We start from the raw sequence: 23,226 nt of genomic DNA, 5'->3' as shown, positions 1-23,226 counted from the left end.
TGGAATTTCTTTACTCCAAAAATTATGGCAAGGGCCTCTTTTTCTATCTGGGCATACTTTTGCTCAGCTTCAGTTAATGTTCTTGATGCGAAAGCCACAGGCCTTTCCTCTCCATTTTCAATGACATGAGAGATGACTGCGCCCAATCCATAAGGTGATGCATCGCAGGCTAACTTCAATGGCAGATTTGTGCTGTAGTGGACCAACACTTTGTTCTGCAGCAGTAGACTCTTTGCATCCCTGAATGCTTTTGCACATTCCATGGTCCAAATCCATTTAGCATCTTTTCTCAACAGGTTATGCAAAGGCTGAAGAATGGTGGATGGATTTTCCAAAAATCGACTGTAGTAATTTAGAAGACCAAGAAAGGACTTCAGTTCAGTGACGTTTGTTGGTTCTGGTGCATTTGCTATGGCTGCTACCTTTTCCTCTAAAGGATGCAGACCATCCCTGTCAATACGATGTCCCAGGTACTCCACACTGCTCTGAAGAAAGTGGCACTTGGAAAGCTTCACTCTGACACCATGCTTCTCCAGACGTGTGAGTACTTCCTCCAACCTCTTCAAATGATCCCTTTCAGATGAAGCAGTGATGAGGATGTCATCCAAAAAGCAGGTCACATGCTCCATCCCCTGAAGGATTTGATCCATCACAGACTGGAAAAGAGCCGGAGCACTGGAAACACCATAGCTGAGGCGATTGTACTTATAGAGACCTTTGTGTGTGTTGATGACCAGATACTTCTCTGATTCTTCATCCAACTGTAGCTGCTGATAGGCACGAGAAAGGTCAAGTTTACTGATGTTCCTCCAGCTAAAGTAGCAAACAAATCTTCCGTATTAGGAAGTGGATATCTTTCCTCTTCAACACACTGGTTGACACTGACTTTGTAGTCACCACATATCCTAATTGTTTTGTCTGCTTTTGGCACAGTAACAATAGGGGATGCCCACTCACTTTTCTCAACCTTTGAAATAACCTTCACCTTTTCCAATCTGTCCAGCTCCTTTTCCACAGCTTCTTTTAGTGCATAAGGAACTGGGCGAGCTTTACAGAAAATTGGTGCAGTGTTTGGTTTAGTGTGGATTCTAGCTTTAAATCCCTTTATGCAGCCTTGGTCATCCGAAAACACTGCCTGATGGCGCTGAATCACTTCTAGTACTCCTGGCTTTGCTTCTTTCTGCACCAGTACCTTGTGTACTGTGAAAATCTGTTTCCAGTTCAGCTGTAGTTTCTTTAACCAGTTTCGTCCAATCAGAGCTGGTCTGTCTCCCTGAACAACGATCAGTGGTAGGGTGATGTTTTGAGTCCCATACTGTACTGGTAACATAATATATCCACGCACAACAATGTGTTGGCCTGAGTAGGACTTGAGCTTTAGCCCACTGGCTGGTTTTATAGGGAAATGAGTGAGATGCATCTGATAATACTTGTCTGATACCACCGACACTGCTGATCCTGTATCCAGCAGCATGGTGGTGTTCTTGCTCCCAAGCGCAACATCCACTGTGTATCCCTTCTCACTGGAGGTGATGGAGTACATTGAATATACTCCAAAAAGTTCAGCTTCATTATTCCTACTTGAGCATTCATCCTCAGTTTCCAAATACTGAGTTTGCTGACTGAATTTTTTATTCCTGCAAGCACGTGCAATGTGTCCTATTTTTGCACAAACATGACACTTTTCACTCTTAAATTTGCACTCACGTGCTGAATGCTTTCCACCACAACAATAACATGGTTGCTTCATTCCTGTGTTTTTTTTAGGTCCCTTCCAGTTCTTTGGCTTGTTATTGCTCTCTTGCCTGTTCTGTCCTTTCCATCCTTTGTTGAAAAAATTTGGAGCATTTGTCAAGGCATTTACGTGGTGAGTGTCCTGGCGTCCTGAGAACTCCATCGTATTTTTCGAAGCGAGTTCCATGGATACGGCAATCTCACATGCACGTAGAAATGTAAGATCTTTTTCCAATAGTAGCTTGCGCTGCACGGCATCAGAACGCAGCCCACTAACAAAACGATCCCTCAGGGCCTCATCCAAATATTGTCCAAAATCACATGTGGCTGACAACTGCCTCAGGGCGACAACATAGTCAGAAACTGCCTCCCCTTCTTTCTGGTTACGTTTCTGAAAACGAAAACGCTCAGCTATCACCACTGGAGTCGGCTTATAATGCGCACTTAACGCTCCAGTCAGCGCTGCATATCCCATGGTACTCGGCACCCTCGGAGACACAAGATTCTTTAGCAGCCTGTATGTATCTGCTCCAATCACAGAGAGAAACGTGCACACTTTCTTCTCATCGGAAACATCATTTGCCAACATCCATTGCTCCAGCCGCTCCAAATATGACTCAAAATCTTCTCTCGATTCATTATACTCTTCAACACGACCCACATGCATCGCCATGTTAGCTCACCAAAAGCTGTTCCGCTGCAGCCGTGAAGAAAACGTCTTGGTTTGTCTTTTTCTTTACATGTGAACACAGCCCTTCTACAGCCTCTGTCACGCTGTGGAAATCTTTAGAATCCTCGTCGCCAGTTGTGATATTCTGGGTTAGGCTCTTTGAAAAGATCAGGACAGAAGGACGTGGATAGGTGCCTTTATTGAACAGCAGGACATCACACACTAACTTGTTGTTTTCTTAGCGTGCAGAAACTACCCTTTTTTGTTGTTATATATTGGTCAACCAAGAACTAGCCCTGTAATGGGCACTTCTGTATTTTACCACTGGGGGGCAACAATTCACTCTATTACAGCCCGGTACAGTAATTACATGCGGCTTCCCTCGCGGGGCATTGTTGAAGATTGTGACCTTTTATGTCTCCACATCTTCTGCATTGTGTCTTTTTTTCTTTCTGTGTTTTGGCAGTGGTTTGTTTATGTAGCGGTGTCAGTTGCTTGGGACGTGCCCCTTCTTGCCATTTAGCATGGACGCGGTTCAGTTGTGAGTTGGTAATATCCATTTTAAAGTTAGTGCTTAGCATCTCTTGTTGCTTCTTTACAAGCTCACTTTGTCGGGCTCTGTTAAGCGCTTTCTCTAGCGTTAGTTCTGGATCCATTTGTAGCTGTTCTGACAATCGTTTGTCTTTCAGACCCACGACAAATCTGTCTCGCACCATTTCATCATGCAAAGTCCCGTATCCACAATGTTCTGCCAGACAATTGTTAAGGTTCAAAAATTGAGGAAGGAGAGTACAAACAACCATGGTCCAGAAGCTCTTGGTCAAACAATGATTTTAATGAATACACGCGTGGGAAGAACAGGAATTGATCTTCAACTTAATCAAAGCATACACAGATATTTTATACCGTCAGGGCTTAACTTTAATGACGCCCCTTCAACGTCACAGATACATTTTATACATAGATCAAATCAAAACCACAATGACTTTTAACACAGTTCAAAAGAACATCGTCTTCTATTTTCTGCCGGATGCTCGCTTGTCATCTTGACACCTCAGCAGCAGTTCTGCGACAAACTGCTCTTTTTGCAACCCCAGCAAAACATGATTAAACTTTCCCCTATAAATGATTCTCTCTAACTGAGTGTGTGTGTGTGTGTGTGTGTGTCTGTGTGCTAACCACAATTGCACCCTGTTTCACCTCGCCGACTAGCTCCTGACCTCTAACCAGACAGAGAGACAGAAGCCACTCTCGTATATGTAATAATCGAACTGAAACTATGGATATGGCATCTACTAAATAAATGTTTTAATCAAGAACTTCTAACGAAACCTTAATATAAAATGACCTGATATAAGTGTTTTGTAAGCATGTATTGCAGTTCCTTCTATGTTCTAGTTTTCCCTCAGCATGGATCATCTGGACACACCAGTGAAGCTTAAGACCTTTAATAAACCTGAACATCAACTCAACCTAAAAACAAGCACAGATATGCAATATGTATAAAATAGTTATAACTGCATCTGGAATACAAGGTTAACATAATAATTGCATGCATAACATCTTAAGGCCTTCTTAAAGCTATCTGTTACTTTGTTAGAGCAATGATCATACTGCAGATTATATTATACTGCAATGGTAATGATGATAATTATTTAACAATAGCAGTAAAATAATTTCCCTGCTCCACACAATGCAGTGCAGTATGGAAGTTGTCAACTGACTCACCCGTCTCTTGTTGGCGCTGGTTAAACTTCGCTCGCTCAAATATGATGTTTCTTCGGGCTACGAAGTGAGCATCCAACCTCCTTTTAACGGTCTCATAATCGCTCGCCTCTTCGGGAGTCAGGTGCAGGGATACCAATATGTCCTCTGCCTCCTCGCCCATAGTGTAGATAAGGGCGTTCACTTGATTTTCGTCCGCTTGCGTCTCCAATCCAGACGCGATGCGAAATCTGTCAAAACGCTTTATCCATTTGGTCCAGTCGTCGGACCTAAAAGTGAACTTCTCCGGCGGGGTGACTTGAAACTGACTCATGACGCCACGTCTCTTTTCGTGCAGCTCCTCTCTGGCCGACCTTTAACCTGGCACCGACGCCGAAACCTTCCACTTATGCCCAACTAACGTTTCCAGTTGTCTTCTGACACCATGTTCCGTTATTTGAGGTTATGGATGTTATTTGACTGGAGGCATAACTCACAGACACACGAGACGCGCCATTACTCCAATGAGTGTCCTTTATTATTTTTCATCCCCCCCACAACAACAACCCAGCAGAAACGTTCCTACCGTTTAACATTTACCTGATACTACAGAAACAACACTGAAATGCTGATGAAACCTGACACTGACATTGAAATAACATTGATTCACTGTTGTTCTGTCATCGTTGATTGTTGATCTATTTATAGTTGACAAGGTGACAACAATCACGTTGAAAAACCAATGATTTATGGTTGAGCGGGAAATTGAAGCTGCAACCACTTGGACTATTCCATAGCACCCCTCTCAGTGGTACATCCCTCCAGGTAACCATTGTCTTGTACAGTAGAGCGGGACATTCGGTTTACTCTCAGCGGAATTGACCGGAGAAGGCATCAGTTCATGCATTGCACTGGCCTGCACCACGATTAGTATAAGGTAAGAATGAATGAATTTTCTTCTATTCGTTATTTCCACGGTCGCATTTGAATAACAGTAAAAAAACAAACAAACTGGTTAATGTAAAGTTTCGGATAAAATGTGGGAGCCCGAAATCGTGTCTACTTTCATCATACAATCCGGCAACAAGTAAATTGCACTGCGAACAAAGTCTATCAACAAAGAAAACATTTTCGTTTCATACTTTTACGTTATATTCCCTTACAAAGCTAGCTTTAACGCTTCGAGGGTTCCTTTGTTCTTGCCGTCGCCTCGGCGCTTGACCCAGACTTTCACTCTGTAGTTGCTTTTTAGCATAGTACTACAAAAAAACTGTAAATCTGTGATATATGATTGATAAACGTAACGGTAACTGTATAAATGTGTTCAATGACTTTGTTACTTTTAATGATTGGTGAGCACCCGCTTCGATTCGCACTCAATTCAAACTTTACGTTGCACGCTCACCTACCTTGCGTTTCCACCTTTTGTCTACACTGTGTGTGCAAACCTGGTAAAGACCTATAGTAAACGTTTGACCTCTGTTATAGCTAGGTTTCATTTGACGTAGACGTGACGTCGACGTAAAGCGCGAAATTTGACTGGCGGTCGGAAGTGAAAAAGATAAGCGCAAAATCACAGACAGACAGTACGCAAAATGCCTATGTCCTGTTGTGTTTACGGGTGCTCCAGTAGGTCGACCAGAGAAACTGATAAACGGTATTTTAGGGTACCAAAAATAGCCCAACGAAGAGGAGAAAAATGGAAAATTCTAACCGAAAAACGTAGGAAAAAATGGATTTTAAATTTACGTTTACAGTCGGGAGGAGCAGAGTCTGCCAATGCCCGTGTCTGCAGCGACCACTTCGTCAGAGGTAATGTTATGTTTGCAAACGAACTTATTAGCATTAGGTTGTCGTTAAATTCTCGTTTACTTAGTGCTTTTAAGTTAGTAGTCTAATATTGACTTGATTGGGACTATAGGCTGCCCAAGTGCTTTGGATGACGAAGAGTCGGAGGACTGGGCTCCGACGGTCAATCTCGGCTACGAACGAAAACCCAGATCGGAATCAGTTCTCAAACGAGAGAAAAGAATGAAGCTTAAGGCAGAACAGCATCGATGTGCAGAGGCGATTTTGGATATGCAACAGACGGCTGAGAATGGTTTACCTTGAAACAAACAACTGTCACTCTAACGAAGTCCTAAGGATGTGGCATGTTTGTTGACGTTAAAGCCGCTACCGCTAACTGTTAGCGTGTTTAAGATAAAGCAATATAAGAACAAACACTCACCCTTGCAAACACCAAACTGTATCCATCACGGAGACGTTTTGTTCCAAGGTTGTGGACCCACCCGCTGACAAAAAAATTGTACGCCTCCAGACTCTTGAAAGCTTTCATTTGCTGCCTAGTGTAGTAAGAAGTCTGGAGGACCAAGTAGTTGGTGATATCCACAGCCTCGATAGTAGGCAAATCCTTTACTTCTGTGGTGTATTCGGACATTTTCAAAGAATACGGATCACGTCCGATATATTTTTTAACTATCTGTTTATATCTCTCCCGAGAAACGGGGTCTAAAGTTGCACAATAGCTGCTCTCCTGACTCTCCACAGTGTCCTCCATGTTTACTTCCGCCCTCCACTCAAAAATCGCGCTGCCTCCGCACGTCATCAGAACCACGTGACCGCAACCCAACTATTGCCAACAAAGGTTATGTTACAAAGTATTGAGTTGTATTTTTGTTATCCGGTTGTTCAGTGATGACGCGACGAATCCTACTTCCGGGTCTAAAGTAGTCTGCGTTTAATATGGCTTTTGTGTTGTTAACATGTTTAATGTTATGTATTTTCTTCTATTTGATCTCAAAAAGCTCCTAAAACAGTCAGTGATCCCTGTTGACCTCCCTCGGCTTTTATTACCACTAATCATTTATTTAAGCTCAGTTTTTAAAACCTTAGGATGTAACTACAGCCCAGCCCATGCAGCAGTATATGAATGACTAACCTCGTATTGTGGATGGATTATCTCAGTTGTTCTCCTGGCTGAAGTTTGGTCCTTTTACAGCATCCTGCCATGCGATTACATTTGTTCCTGACCACCGAGAACACTCACGGTAACTTTTATCGAGTGGAAAAAAAGTTAGCTTGTTTATATTATGCTAACATAGCTGTGTCGCTAGCGGTCACGTAGCACATCATTATATACCAGCTAGCCAAACTTCAGTAACCCTGCAAACGTCACTGCTGTTTAGTTTTCTGTCTTCATTTATGCTGGAAGTGATAACAGAGCTGTACGTTTTAATTTGTTTCCAAAACCCCGCAGTCAGGACATGCTATATTGTATTTAGATAGAAGCTAGCGAGCTAACTTCCTGCTAACTTCTAACTCTGTTAAATGTCATAAATTCCGTTTTCATGGATGCCTGGATGTTAAACTCAATTTTTACACCTGGTAGAGCAGAACGCTGATCATTTTATTAAAGATGAAAGACTTTAGACAGTTTTTCAACTCTCAGTAATGCCATAGTGATCGTTTGATATATGGACCTGCAGCGGAGTTTAGACCCAGACACGGCTAGTGACGTCAGACTGAACAACCGGATTGACCAAATACTTATTTTCCACCCTGATTTACGAATAAATTCTTTACAAATCCTACCATGTGAATTCATGGATTTGTTTTTTTTCATATTCTGTCTCTCACAGTTGAAGTGTACCTCTGGTGCAAATTACTGACCTCTGTCATCATTTTAGGTGGGGGAACTTGCACAATCGGTGGCTGACTAAATACTTTTTTGCCCCACTGTTTAAGAAGTTTAAGAATCCTGAGCGTTCATAAGGACGCAGAGGGGTACCTTTCGCATTACTATGAATCCTCGGGGCCGTGAAGCTGTGAATGAGTTTTATCCATAAATCATCCAAAGCCTCATTAATCTGTTTTTCAATGTCATCATCTTATTGTAACTTGAAACATAGTGACAAAGATTTACTGTCCTTAAAAAAATAAACCAAAATTAAACTCTCACGTTTTTCTTGTTCATTTTGATGATTAATTAAAACGTTTTATAATTTAATCTTTGAAATAAAATCTTCATTTTTATCAAATGATTTATTCAAATAATAATGCAGTGTACATTATGGAGGGACGGGGGAGGCAGAAAATCAGAATATTCATTCAAAAAAATATAGTGGTAAAACACTGGGAACAATTTCTGCACAAGATTTTAAATTATGTTTAAAGGTCACAGACTTTACCGCGGAGGAGGCGCTTCGGTGGTTCTGGAGATCCTGAAACAAATCGACAGCAGCGCAGAGGTAAGAATCTGCGATTAGATTCATATTTTAAACCCGACACAAACCGCTGCGGTAGCTCGGTGCCAGGGTTTGAAGACTGAGTGTTAGATTATTGTATCGTACGGAGCGAAACCTAACGGCTGATCGCCTAATAATGAGCAACTACTGGAAGGACCGCTGACGTATCCGCACATCTGTACAACAAATAAAGTTTAAAACGGAAGCAAAAATGTTTAAAAAACAAAATAAACAAAAAACTTCCCGCTCGTCTTTGCTCTTCTTTCAGTTTCACTTTCTTCTTCAGAGCCTCTCGATTTTACCCCCCAGTCCCCGTTTATAACAGCTAACAGAGTCACTGATCCTTACACCGTCCGAGAACATTTTGTTCCCAAATCGCAGTTTTAAAACGCAGTTTGGCGAATTTGTGCGAGTTGCCTACAACGTATTTCCACGACGGTGTTTCAGCTTATATTTGTCCCCAGTGTGATTCCACAGTGTTCCAGATGTTGCTTCCGCTGATTGATCATTTTCACTGCCTCTGACTGCAGATGTCGTGCGGTTTGACAGGATTAAAGACCTCGGATGAAGAAAAACGTTGTGGAATAAGGTGCAGGTTTATGAGAGGGAGAAAGCTAAATAATAAAAATGAAATTAAAAAGCGTAGGTCTCCGCGGCTAAGAGGTTCAGCTCCACAGCTCCAGTTTCACATTACAAATGAAAGTCTTGACTTCTTGTGTAATAACAATCATATATAATGTGCTGATGGAGCTGCTTCATTCTTCTGTATAAATGTGGAGCTGAAGCCATTATACGTGACGGCTGTGAGGGTCACTGCGTTTAACCTCCAATAGTTCTTTAATGCCTGTAACATTACACCCATGTATGGTATTTTAATATTACTGCTCTTAGCACCATCACACATTCATCACACATCAAACTCTGTGTCTTCCTCATTTCCGCAGAGAACGCTACAGGTGGACAGTCCTCAAAACGTGGTTCCAGTGACGGTGAGTTCCGTATTGTTTATCAAAATGACGTAGTATGAGCTTAAAATTTAGTCTAAATTATTGTGCCGTGTGCTTTGACTATAGAACTTCAAGAGTGGAAACTCATCTTTATTGTCCCAAAATACAAAAACAACAGAAAAAAAGCCGTAAAAAACTAAAGAAATGCAGAGAATAACATTCTCAGTATTTAAGAAAAATGGATAACGTGCAGAGTTGTTGTTTTCTGCAGATTTGCAGTTTTTAATTTTAAAAGCTGGAAACTAATGAAAGCTGAAACGATTTTAATCAAAGGAAGCCTTTGAATAAATATCATGGTTTCTGTCTGAAGGGGGAACATTTTCTCAGCTATTCTCACAGTTGTAATCAGCACATTGGTTACTAGGGCAGCGTGCTGTTTTTATTAGCAATGTTTTATTAGCAATAGATCGAATAAAATAAAGAAAAGAAAAGATAAGCTCATTTCAGGATTAAGTTATCTATGTATGTCCAGTGGAGCCAAATATTAATAACCTAAAGAAGAGCCATGATTTAGTTGGTTTTAATGTTTTCTGGTGCATCAGCCCATCGTTTATTGTTTTCAACCAACTGGAAACAAATAAGGTGCACAGTTTTAAATCTGAGCAGCCCTTCATCCTGTGGACAGAAGGAAGTTGTTTATATTCTATCAGTGTAAAACATCATCATCAGTATTAATCAATAGTTTTTCCCCTCTGCTTGTTCCAGCTGCAGCATCTGGTGGATGTACAATGGCAGACGGTAGGTGCAGCATGAAGTCCTCTCCCTGTAACTGATCCTGACTCAAACTATAACTTAGCCTGAGGTCAAGAGTAATGAAAAAAAAAGATGTGTGCACTGTGAGGCACAGAAATGAAAATAAGTCTTTGAGACTTTGGTGACGTGCTTTGTGGTGTTCCTGCAGTCTAAAAAGAAGTATCATTTTAGCCAGCTCCTGATTTTAAAGAGTCTGCACTCAGCTGTTTGGTCTCCAAAATCAATGAAATGCAGCCAGATGCTGCTCCTTTTCCATTTTTGCTTGTTTCTTCACTTTTCTGTGGTGCTCTGAGTACCTGGTCCGTAACACTGTTCGCCATCTTCCTTTATTCACATAACTGTCTGATCCTTATCTGTCCCTGCATGCCATTGGTCACACGGTGTGCCCATCAAAGCTGCTGGTTGCATGGATTCTCAGCAGGGCTGAGTGGTTGAGGCTGAAGAGTCGGCTTTTGTCATTTGCTACAAAGAATGAGCTCTTTGTGTCGGCTCGTTTGTGAATGACACATCACTAAACCCTAAGTTCGGCTGTGGTGCTGCAGCATGAGGACAGAAATCACTTAAAAATAAATCATAATAATTTCTCTTGTGAGCACAGGTGGCTTCTGTGTAAAGGTTATGATCAGCTGACCGACGCTGCTACTATTTGTGGATTTAGACAACTGAACTCAGCAGGCTTATAAGCAGATGTTCCATGAGCTGTGATGGCTGATTTCCAATTCAATCAGTTCAATTTTATTTATATGGCACTGAATCAACGATTGCCTCAGTGTTCTTTAGTGTGAAGAATGAAGCTGCTGTTAAGGTGGAATTCAGTATCATTACCTTAAATTTAATTTGGTGTTTGCTGCCCTTGATGTAACCTTGACCATGAGCACCACAGTCTGTTCTGCACAATCCAAAAACAACAACTAAAGCAACCATTCCCAAAGTCAGGAGTGCTGCTGCTAAAAACCCAGGACAGGTCTGGGCTGAGACAAAAATCTGTGGGGGCTCATCATGATGGGTCTGTCTGTCTAAAAAACCTGGACCCCCCATGGCTGACAACCAAGATCACGTGAAGTACCCTCTGAAAGTCGGCTAAAAGATGTGAATGAAGCATCCAGCAGCGAGTGAAACCAGCTCACTAGATTCTCTGTAATAAAAGAGGAAACTGCAACATTAACTTGACTCTTGGAAATCCATCCATCCATCCATCCATCCATCCATCCATCCATCCATCCATCCATCTTCATCCGCTTTATCCGAGGCCGGGTCGCGGGGGCAGCAGCCTAAGCAAAGAGGCCCAGACCTCCCTCTCCCCAGCCACCTCCTCCAGCTTATCCGGGGGAACACCAAGGCGTTCCCAGGCCAGCCGAGAGATATAATCTCTCCAGCGTGTCCTGGGTCTGCCCCGGGGCCTCCTCCCGGTGGGACATGCCTGGAACACCTCACCCAGGAGGCGCCCAGGGGGCATCCTTGTCAGATGCCCGAACCACCTCAGCTGGCTCCTTTCGATGTGGAGCAGCAGCTGCTCTACTCTGAGCCCCTCCCGGATGGCCGAACTTCTCACCCTATCCCTAAGGGAGAGGCCAGCCACCCTTCGGAGGAAGCTCATTTCTACCGCTTGTATCCGCGATCTCGTTCTTTCGGTCACTACCCACAGCTCGTGGCCATAGGTGAGGGTAGGGACGTAGATCGACCGGTAAATTGAGAGCTTCGCTTTTACACTCAGCTCCCTCTTCACCACGACGGACCGGTGCAGCATCCGCATTACTGCAGCCGCAGCCCCAATCCGTCTGTCGATCTCCGGCTCCCTTCTCCCATCAGTCGCGAACAAGACCCCGAGATACTTGAACTCCTCCACTTGGGGCAGGAACTCATCCCCGACCCGGAGTGGGCACTCCACCCTTTTCCGGCTGAGAACCATGGCCTCAGATTTGGAGGTGCTGATCCTCATTCCCGCTGCTTCACACTCGGCTGCGAACCGTTCCAGTGCGAGCTGGAGGCCCCCACCCGATGAAGCCAACAGAACCACATCATCCGCAAAAATCAGAGATGAGATTCTGAGGCCACCAAAGCCTTCATGTGATTACAAACTGATTACAATGTAAGCACATCACGTAAAACAAACATCTTAAAAATATTGGTTTTATTTTAGAAGGAAAACAAAGTTATGAGTCCATGGACCGGGTCATGATCTCACTTGGAAATTCAGGAAACACAATAATGTTTCAATGTCTGGCTGAAAAAAGTGAAAGACATCATTTATGTTCTATTTTTAACATTTAATTAATTTTAATTATGAAATAAGTGTGATTTTTTTTTTTTAAAGCATTTTGTTATGAAAGCGGAGAATAAAGTGAATAAAATTTTCACATGATAAACAACCGTAAACTTTTATTGTCGTTTCTTTCCTTTTTTCTCCAGGAGAGCATTTTGTGGATAAACACAGCGTCCAGCTGATCCAGGGAGTGAGCAACATCGCACCCATTTTGGATGAGCTCCTAGACAAAGAAGTTATCGACCAAGAACAATATGACAAAATTAGAGCTCTGCCTACCACTCAGGACAAGATGAGGGAGCTCTATAGTGGTCCCCTGAAAGCTGGTGCAGCCTACAAAGACATCTTCCATCAAATCCTTTTGGCAAATGAGAAATTTCTCGTTAATGAGCTCCGAGCTGCAGGATCCTCAGTGGGAGCAGCTGCTGTCAGCTTTCTGTCGGCTGGTAGGTTCATCAATATTACCTGTTCTGTCTTCTCACTAAGTTTTATATAATGTGAACAGTGAACAGTCAATCACACCTTTTCTCCCGCCACAATTTTACTTTTCGTTAGCTTACATACTTTGTTCTGTCTTCAAGTTTTCATTCTAAAGGAGGAGCTCTCAGTCTCTCAGCTCTCGGTGGCAGCGAGTCACTAAACTCAATCCTGCTTATATTTCTTTCTTTAGACAGATGTCAAAATGCATAAATCGAGTCAGTTCTACTTTTACCACCAGTTTTTAGCACCAGTTAACGAATGTTTTTAGATGTTAAAGAATTCAACAGAACTTGTGGTAAAATACCAAATATAGAACTGTACCACATAGTGCCATTTTCTGTATGAAGCTGCTGGCTCTGTGGACATGAGGACGATCAGTTTGAGATATTCTCAGATATCTATTGTTTGCAGCACTGAACTGGTGTCCCTGACTTGACTGAAGACAGGTGGGATAGAGTTTTATCCTTAATGGGGACGATGTTCAGGAAACTGGAAGTGTCAGCAGGTGTTCTAAGGAGCTCTGAAAGAAAAGCATCTGGACGTCTTTCAGTTTCTTGAAGACGTTTCAGAAGCTTCTTCAGTTCTAAGAGCGACTGGTGGAGCGTCCCAGATTTTAAGCCCTATGGGAATGTCCCCAAGAGGGTCGTGGACCCCCTATTGATCCTCTGCCTAATCACATGAGCAGTACTAGAAAAATTACCATTCCTGGTGCAACTCTGTAAGCCTTAGTCTTCTGCAAGAACAACACATTTCACAGCTGTCTGTGGCTGTTTTATCATGTCATCAATACTTGCATGCAATGTGGCAGCTGTTGGAGAGATGTGATATAAAACTCTACAGAAAGATCCACAGTAAACACTGGAGTGTAGTTTGAATCTGAGGCTGAAGAAGATGAGGAGCAAGACGGTGCACTGAAGTGTTCAATCAATCAATCAATCAATCAATCTTTATTTATAAAGCACTTTTCATACAGAGAAAATGTAGCACAAAGTGCTTTACATAGTTAAAAGCAGCCCACCCCACCCTCCAACTCACTCCCCACACTCTCAATACACATATATCCCCCCACCCACACACACATACACACACGCGCACACTTAAAGAGTAAAAATTGGGCTGGGCTTGCATGAGCCAAGTGAGGAAACATTATAACAGGGAGCCGTCTGCACCGGGAGCCGGTCACAGACCGCAGCCTCCAGGCTGGGCACACAGCAGGAGGGAGGCAAAGGAGCCCCCCAGCCAGGCTGAGAGGACCCGAGAGACCCAGCAGCCACGGTCAATAACAGCCCCGGTGCAGAGAGCGCCCTCCGAGGAAACACTGGAGATATGACGCAATACAATATATATAGGGTAAAATGATAAAATAAATAAGAACAGGATACAATATAAATATAAATAGAATAAGAAGATTAAAAAATGAATAAGAATAAAATCAAACAAATATTAGGTAAATCCTAAATTAATAATAGAATAACAGGATAGAATAAATAAGCATAAAATAAATAAACGCTAAGTAAAAGCTAAATTAAAAAGGTGGGTCTTGAGCCTGTTCTTAAAAACATGTACGTTCTCTGCGGCCCTGAGCTCCTCCGGCAGGCTGTTCCACAGACGAGGACCATACCACTGAAACGCTGCCTCTCCGTGAGTATGTGTCCTGACTTTAGGGACAATCAAAAGGCCAGTACCAGAGGACCTCAGGGTCCGCGAGGGTTCGTATGGTAAAAGCAGATCTGAGAGATAAGAAGGCCCAAGACCATTAAGACATTTAAAAACCAATAAAAGAACTTTAAAATCGATCCTGAAACACACGGGGAGCCAGTGCAGCGATTCTAAAACCGGTGTAATGTGGGCCCGCCCTCTGGTCTTCGTCAGCACACGAGCTGCCGAGTTTTGCAAGAGTTGTAAAGTTGAAATATTCTTCTTAGGAAGACCAGAGAGCAGGGCATTACAGTAATCAATGCGACTGGTAATGAAAGCATGCATCAGCATCTCCGTGTTGGCCCGAGAGAGAATAGGGCGGACTCTGGCTATATTTTTTAGATGATAAAGTCCAATTTTGGTTACATGTTTAATATGTGGGATAAAACCAAGCTCAGAGTCAAAAATAACACCCAGGTTTTTCACTTGTAGCGAAGGACATAGTGAAAATGCCTCTAATTTAGACAAGAGTTTCTCTCTCTGAGCCTTGGGACCGACGATTAAAACTTCAGTTTTAATTGTTCACACTGTGTACACTTCTCTGTCTCGCTCACCTTCCTGTGAACTCATCAAAATCATGCAGAGCAACAAAATCTGCAACCTGGGGCAGTCCTTATTAAGGGTTACTTACTGTGGACCACATCTCAGTGTTCATATTTAATATCACTGATGCTGTGATTCTTATATTTACATAACACAAAACTAAGAATCAGCTGGACAGGAAATGTTTGAAAGGCTGCCTGAATCATTAAGAAGGGTCTGATGTGATCAGCACCTGGATGTGAGCGGATTGTCAGCAACGTTTCCTTCACTTTGTCTGGAGTCAGTCTTGGCTGTTGGATCATAGAGAGTGATGGATTCAGGATTTGCTGATTGGGCATTTTGTGACAGAGAAAAGTTGTTTCATTTATTATGTATCATGTATTTATTTTTGTTACATCCCCACGATGAAGGTCTAGGGGTGTGTGTGTGGGGCCTGGTAACAAATGGGTCCAGAACAGAATGAAAGGAGAACAGACAAAAATGTGTAGTAAATAAGGTAGTTTTTATTATAGAGAACCTTAACATAAAGAGCCGGCAACGCCGTTTTACCAATAACACCAGAAAAAGAAAAAGGTTGCAAAAACAAAGAACACAACAACCAAACAAAAAACTCCACACCACGAGGAGGCACTTCCAGGGGCCCACAAGCTCACCCTGTCACTAGCAGCAGCTAGCTTTACTGTGTTGAGGCCAACAAGCCCACACTACTCACATGAAGCAGCTACACCGCTTCCACAACTCCACACTCCAGGCAGGACAATCACACATCAAGATCACAAAGCGGAGAAAACCACACTCTCACATCCAGTTCATCCCCAGCTTATATGACCTCAGAGAGGTGATTGCTGACCGGGCCCAGGGTGTAAACGAGAACGAGGCCAATGAACAGCAGCTGTGTCCTGGGGATAGAGGAGCGAGAAAGGGTGGAGCAAGAGGAGGCGGAGAGAGAACACCACACCCACACAAAGCAGTTAGAGGCTGTATCCCAATTCAGGGTCTGCAGCCTTAAAGTACGCAGCCTCAACGATCCTCAAGGGCCGCGTACTCAAAGACCGCTAAGGCCGGAAGTGCGAGGCTTGTGAAATGGGACGATCTAGCCTCCGTTGCGCTGCCCAGGTTGCCTAGCAACCATGATACTAACAGCTGGAAGCGTGTCATACAGCTTTGTTTGACAGAGATGAAGGAGAAAATCTTTTGTTCATTTGTTTGTTTCTTTCTACATGAGCTTTGATCATTCTCTGTAAGATGAAGCTCAGCTATTGGACGGCGTATATTTTAAAGTAAAGGCTTTAAAACCAAGTTAGTACAAACGTCACTAATGTCACATGACTTTGCCGACATGTGGCCAACAGGAATGTTTTAATGTTCTTCGTTATTAAACATTTGCACATAAATAAGTGACATAATATTCAGTACTTAAAGTTTACTCTTCGGGCGCCCCTCATCCGCTGGTTTTTTTCGGCAAAATTATCCACACCCACCGCCACGCTATGCATTCTGGGATATGTTGGGCCACGAAGTCTACACCGCCACGTCCTTAAAATTCATCGAAATGAAGGACGCATTTGAGGGCCGCATTTCGAGCAGCCTTCGAATTGGGACAGCCTTCGTCGCATCGCTGTGACGTAATCGGCCTTAAAATGCGGCCTTTAAGGCTGCAGACCCTGAATTGGGATACAGCCTAAGTTTCAAACTTGGTCATCAGTCTGTGGAGGTGACCATGGAGGTTTTAACAGACATGAACAGACCTGATCTGATGCTGAGGCTGTCAGAGAGCAGCTCAGGTGAGACCAAACAAAGTTTAATAAACAGATTTTCATAATTTACAATAAACTTGTTTAAACAACTTCTAATCAACAAACATTAAAATAAACAGGAAACACAACAGACGTACAAAAATAACTTTGCATAAATGATCAGAGCTGAATCCAACCTTTCTCTCTGTCTCTGTCTTGTTCTGACATCACTGGTGAGAATATTTGAATTCATCAGCTTTTGATCATCTTAGACGTCACTCAGCTGCACGTCCTGCTGAACATGTTGTTCTGATGTTGAAGCAGCACTGCACAGCATAAAGTGATCAAACAGCAAACATGTGGACAGTTAGAGGATGATTTTATATGTCAGCATAACATCATTCATTTGTGTGTGGAAGGATTTTAAATATAATATTACACCTTACAGTAAAAATTAATTTAAAGAATTAAATCAGAGAAACTCACAACAAGAACTGCATAATATAAACTTTATTATCATTTATAAATGGATGAATGTTTCCTCTGATTTATTTTGGACAGACGTTGATAAATGAACACATTCAGGTCGTACAAACACAGTAAAATTAAACAGATTTGTTTTCATATTTCAATGTTTAAAGTAAAAATATTCAGCTTATTGAATCAGTGACTTTCTTTAGTAAATGTTCTTTTAAAGCTCTTTGAACTTCTTTCCTTTGAAAATATTTTTCTTTGTTTTTTGCATTTTGAGCTCATTAATATCAGTCTTGTGTTGTAAATGGATCTTTATGTTAGCTTTGATTGAAACTCCACTATGGAGACAGACGACCTGTATGAGGTAAATGATTCAAAGTCTTTTCAGTGATTTCTCTGTGATTGTGTAACTATGGCCTCCTCCTGCCTTCAGTCAGCACAGCTGAAAGTGAAATATTAAAGCTTTTTATTGTCAGGACTCAGTGTTATACTCAGGATGAGCACACATAAAGGACACACACAGTGTCTGTATCATGTAGTTACAGTTTGTATTCAATGTGTTGCAGCTGCAGGATCATCAGCTGAAGGATTTGATGTGGAGGAAACAGAGAAAGGTCAGTGTCCAGAAAACACATGAATCAATAAATACACTCATTGATATGAAGATGAAGAAGATGAAGAAGAAGAATTACTGAATGAAACAGAACTGGATCATTTCCTCACACGTTGATAGTTTCCCATCAAATATGACTTCATGTTAACAAGTTTAATGTTGTTATTAATCCAACTTACAAGGATCATCAGAATGAAATCAAAGCATCAGTTATTTCAAAGTGTCTGATTATTAACACTGATGTTAAATCAGTCATGAATGAAGCTTTTAATCTTTCTTTTCTGTCAGAGAAACACTCTGAGGATGAACGTTGGCCTGCACTGATCCACAAAGTGAGTCATGTCACATCTGTCTGACTTCAGATCATCCAGCTTTCATTTCATAAACACAGGATAGAAATCTTCAATAGAAACAAATGATTTGATTTTGATTGGAAAAGTCAAAGTTTGATAAGTTGAGCGTGTGCAGTGAGGGAGGTCTGCAGCAGGTCAGAAAAGTCCTGAACTTGTTAACAGAAGCAGAATAATTGTTAATCAGCTGTTTGTGATCATTGTGACAAATATGACCAATGACATCATCACCTTATGTGATGGATGATGTCATCTAAACACATCTACATTTGTAAAGTGTTGATGAGAAAACAAACAAACCTGAAAGTGAGAAATGTCACATTTATCTCATGAACATTTTCTTTGAATTTTCCAGGTAGAAACGATGGAGTCTGTTATTGAGCTGCTGCTGGAAGCTCTGGATGGTCTCAATGAGCCGGAGCTGCATGACTTCAACTGGACCCTGCGACAAATTCATCGCAAATATTACTCAGACTTCTCATGGATGTGGTACATGAGGACAGACCTGCAGCACACAGTGTTTCTGATGGTGCAGACTTACGGCCAACAGTCAGTGGAGAAGACCATGGAGGTCTTAAAGGAGATGAAGAGGACTGATCTGGCTCAGAGGCTGTCAGACTGCAGCTCACTGCCTCGAAGTAAGACAACAAAATCAAAACTCATTAAAGTCATAAAACTGTTTTCATGTCTCATAAACGTCTGACTAAAGTCTTCTTTGACTTTATAAATAATATTTGTAATAAAGACAAAAAAACGCATCTTTAAAACATATTTTATGGCTGTTCTGGAAAAATCTACTTCAATAAATACATAAAAATGAGACCAGATTAAATCCAAATACTTTGTGAGGAGGAGTAAAAATGACTCCTTCATACTGTTTATTATTGCTGAGGAGGTTTCAGTGTAATTCTGCATATTGTCCATTTTTCCAAAGTCATATTTCCTGAATAATTGTCAGTTAGTTGTTAAATGTGTTTGTCATGAGTGACTTTGAGCACTTTTCTCCTCAGAGAAACACTCTGTGGATGAACGACGCTCTGCACTGATCCACAAAGTGAGTCATGTCACATCTCTGATTCAGTACAAGACAGCAGGCTGAAAGTCAGAGGACTAAAGTATCATCAGTTCTCATGTTGACTCATTTTTCTCATGATTTCTGCTGGATGTTTGTGACAAACTGAAGCTTCATTCAGTTTGACTTCTTCAGCAGTAATTTTCTGCAACACTAATGTCAGGATGTCTTTACCACTGAGGATGAGCTGAGGAAGTGTCAGCATGTACATTTGTCCTGACTCTTCAACAGGACAGAGAAATCTGAAAACATCAAACACTTTCAGCTTAAACAGGAAACTTTATTCTACTTACAAATATTAATAAAGAATGAAAGATAATGTGAAATCAGGGAAAGATTCTTGATGGATATATTTCAGTTTTTATCTGCACAGTGAGAGAAGAACTGCAGCCTGTAAAGAAAAAGTATTCAAACCCATAAAAGTGGATCACAGTTTTAGATTTTCTTCATTTTTTTGATAAACGTACCACAACTAGTAAATAGATGCTTGTGTTTGGCTAAATAAATATGTGACCCCGTGATTGTGTTTATTGTTCCAGGCGGCAACAATGGCAGCTGTTAAACATCTGCTTTTAGAAACTTTGAATGATTTGAGTGATGAGGAGCTCAAGAAGTTTAAGAGGATCCTGCAGACGATCCTTCCTTGGAGGAATCTGTCATTCTTCTCATATACAGACAGGTTGAGTCTCTCATTAACCAGAGCAGATATAATGAATCTGATGGTGGATGAACTTGGTCATCAGTCTGTGGAGGTGACCAGAGAAGTTTTCATGCACATGAACAGAACTGATCTGGTGCAGAAGTTACCAGAGAGCAGCTCAGCATCCAGAGGTAAGACCAACATGCATGAGTGTAAACTCTGTGTCATCAACAGGTTTTTGTGTTGCTGGTGTCATGGTGGTGCAGTGGTTAGCACTGTGTCCTCACAGCATGAAGGTTGTGTGTTTGAGCCTCCTGGTTGGCTGGAACCTTTCTGTGTGGAGTTTGCATGTTCTCCCTGTGCCTGCATGCTTTTCCTCAGAGTGCTCTGGTTTCCAGTCCAAACACATGCTTGTTGGCTTTATTGCTGGTTCTAAATTAAATGTGGGTGTGAAAGGTTGTCTGTCTGTTTAAAACCTGAGGTGGACAGGTGTACCCTCTCTCATTATCACAGCTGGGAACCCCCAGTTACTTTGGTTGGACAGGATGGAGGGTTTCTTTGTTGGGTTCTTGTGTCATTTTATTTAGTTTCACATGATTTTCTCTTTTAAATCATCTGTGTCATCTGAAGGCTGATTCTACTTGGATGTGTGATGATGTTTGAATCCTCAGAGTTGATGGTAAATGTCTTTCCTCCTCAGAGAAACACTCTGTGGATGAACATGGAGCTGCACTGTTGAAGAGAGTGAGTGTGACTTTAACTCAGCTTTTACAAAAAATAGTTTTTAGTATTGATAGAAATGAAATAATGTTTTCTTATGAAACTTGAAGTTTTGCAGTTCATAAAGAGAGTGAAGTAAATATCAAAACCGCCAGCTGTCTCTTCAGTGATTATTCTAAAAAATATAAATATTAATGAAGACATCTTTTTTTTTATTAATATTTGATATTTCTACTACAGTTTCTCTGGAAATTAAATAAAAATAAATCTTTAAATTGTCCAACAGAGATATTATACAGTAACTTAATACATTGTTTTGGTTTTACAGGAAAAAGAACTGGAAGCTGTCAGACAGATTCTCTTGGAAACACTGAATGAATTCAGTCAAAAGGATCTAAAGAAATTCAAGCAGTTGCTGCCGTTCACGTGCTTTAAGATGAGCCTGCCACAAATGGAGAGGTACTGGTATCCAAACAGGACAGAAGACCTTGTGAATCTGATGGTGGATAAACTTGGTCATCAGTCTGTGGAGGCGACCATGGAGGTTTTAACAGACATGAACAGACCTGATCTGATGCTGAGGCTGTCAGAGAGCAGCTCAGGTGAGACCAAAGTTTAATAAACAGATTTTCATAATTTACAATAAACTTGTTTAAACAACTTCTAATCAACAAACATTAAAATAAACAGGAAACACAACAGACGTCCAAAAGTAACTTTGCATAAATGATCAGAGCTGAATCCAACCTTTCTCTCTGTCTCTGTCTTGTTCTGACATCACTGGTGAGAATATTTGGATTCATCAGCTTTTGATCATCTTAGACGTCACTCAGCTGCACGTCCTGCTGAACATGTTGTTCTGATGTTGAAGCAGCACTGCACAGCATAAAGTGATCAAACAGCAAACATGTGGACAGTTAGAGGATGATTTTATATGTCAGCATAACATCATTCATTTGAATTCTTTGTGTCTCAACAAGGACGAAAAACTGAAAGAAGTTCAGAGCTTGAAGGTTGTCAGAGCCTGACGGTAATCCCTTCCATTCATCCATTTATTGCTAAAGTTTCTTTCTTTATAAACATGTGTACTTATTGACTAAAGAGACTGTCCTCTGCAGCAGGACTGCAGTGATTGGACTAATCTTGAACCTGAGGTGAACAGTACAGATGCAGACGAGGCTCCAACTTACAGGTAAATCAACTTCCTGAATGCTGCAGCACAGCAAACTGGAACTACAGGAAACAGTTCAGCTTTGGATTTATTCCCAGAGGAAATTCTTCATTTTGCATCCGATTCACACGACTACTCTGTGTTTCCATTCACTCTGTTGTTCCTTCATGAGTGTGTATTTAATTCCTGTTTCAGCCTTCAGTCTGCAGCAGGACATTTTGAATGCAGAGTGTCGGGCTTGCGCTGGGTCTGTAAGGGAAAGACCAGCTTTCAGTACCAGTTTAGATCTTGGGAGGGACACATGGAGAGGATGGAGAGCAGACAATACATGCCTGCAGGTCCTCTGATGGACGTCACAGTCACTGCTGGGAAGTTAAATGAAGTTCACCTGCCACACTGGATCTGCATCGGTAAGAGGACATGAAGGAAGACTTTCAGATGTTTGACATTTCTGACAGTGAGCGCACAAACTGTTATAAACTGTTTTCTTTTTTTTTTCTTTTTTTTTCTTTTTTTTTTAGTAGACCAGAGTTTAGTGGAATATTCTTTGGTGTAGTTATTTAATTGTTTTAATTCGGTGGCACTGAGTCTCTAATGTTTCAGTTTGCTAGCATAATGAAAGTTTAAAAGTTTGAACATTTGTTAAGAAATTAAAAACTTTCCTTGTTATTTTTAACAGCTGCAGGATCCTCAGTGGGAGCAGCTGCTGTCAGCTCTCAGTCGGCTGGTAGGTTCATCAATATTAACTGAGTTTTATATAATGAAACAGAAAACTGATCAATACTAACTGTGCTTATGACTAAGATGTTGCTTTAAATTTTAGAGATGATTAAATTGAAACTGAAGCTTTGTCCTGTATGGCATGACCCTGACCTTTGACCTTGAAGTATTGCATACTAAGATGGTGTATTTGATCATCTTCACCCATGTGATTGGAGCAGAATTGGCTGAAATCTTTGGCTTCTATAAGCCTTCAAAACTTTATGGCATCATTGTGAACTGAAAAATAAACAGTGTGTTGCACATCTCCTTCCATGCTGCTCACATGTCGTATTACTGGATATGGATTTTTGTTTTTTTACTTGATTATGGTTTGACCTTAACCTTCATTGTTAGCGTCCAAGGTCAAAGTTACCAGTGATGGTCAAGGTTATATGTTACATATAACCTTGACCAAGGTTCTTTGTCAAGGTTATAAGAACCTTGGTCAAGGAAATAACTTCAGACATGGTGTGTTTTAACATTAGTAAAGGAAAACTGAAGGAGGGACAAAGAACAAACTAGCACAGACAGACAGGATGATCTGGAGCTGATGCTGTTAGGTATCAGCTTGTGATAAGAAACAAAATGG

General features: G+C 41.5%; 1 protein-coding gene, 1 long non-coding RNA gene and 1 pseudogene across 4 annotated transcripts in view; 1 reads left to right on the top strand and 2 right to left on the bottom strand.

The window, feature by feature from the left end:
* LOC147319765 (uncharacterized) overlaps positions 1-4,624 on the bottom strand; it is a 53,683-nt pseudogene extending 49,059 nt beyond the window's left edge. Inside the window, exon 1 of the transcript XR_015131430.1 lies at positions 4,133-4,624. The product of XR_015131430.1 is annotated as an uncharacterized LOC147319765 (transcript). The remainder of the gene's footprint in view (positions 1-4,132) is intronic.
* Positions 1-23,226, top strand: part of LOC147319763 (uncharacterized) — a 149,371-nt gene that overhangs the window by 82,768 nt on the left and 43,377 nt on the right. Inside the window, exons 23-34 of one of the 2 annotated variants that reach the window (XM_086312501.1) lie at positions 12,777-12,824; positions 17,876-17,923; positions 18,211-18,254; positions 18,628-18,910; positions 19,283-19,326; positions 19,884-20,175; positions 20,685-20,728; positions 21,033-21,306; positions 21,685-21,734; positions 21,823-21,896; positions 22,071-22,285; positions 22,555-22,602. In XM_086312501.1, the coding sequence (XP_086168627.1) occupies positions 12,777-12,824; positions 17,876-17,923; positions 18,211-18,254; positions 18,628-18,910; positions 19,283-19,326; positions 19,884-20,175; positions 20,685-20,728; positions 21,033-21,306; positions 21,685-21,734; positions 21,823-21,896; positions 22,071-22,285; positions 22,555-22,602 (1,464 nt within the window). Of the gene's footprint in view, positions 1-12,776; positions 12,825-17,875; positions 17,924-18,210; positions 18,255-18,627; positions 18,911-19,282; positions 19,327-19,883; positions 20,176-20,684; positions 20,729-21,032; positions 21,307-21,684; positions 21,735-21,822; positions 21,897-22,070; positions 22,286-22,554; positions 22,603-23,226 lie in introns of those variants that run through there. The other variant, XM_086312505.1, reaches the window with a different exon arrangement.
* Positions 21,277-21,989, bottom strand: LOC147319764 (uncharacterized). Its single transcript, XR_015131584.1, has 2 exons — positions 21,895-21,989; positions 21,277-21,580 (listed from the first exon to the last, which is right to left on the bottom strand). It is a non-coding gene; the product is annotated as an uncharacterized LOC147319764 (long non-coding RNA).

This window comes from Aulonocara sp. 'chitande type north' Nkhata Bay, linkage group LG11 (assembly GCF_057382095.1).
Source record: "Aulonocara sp. 'chitande type north' Nkhata Bay isolate Kocher_YH1m ecotype deep benthic linkage group LG11, A_spYH_male_GT1.1, whole genome shotgun sequence".
Lineage (NCBI taxonomy): Eukaryota > Metazoa > Chordata > Actinopteri > Cichliformes > Cichlidae > Aulonocara > Aulonocara sp. 'chitande type north' Nkhata Bay.
Note: the sequence above shows the minus strand (reverse complement) of the source record. Positions and strands in the feature narration are given on the sequence as shown.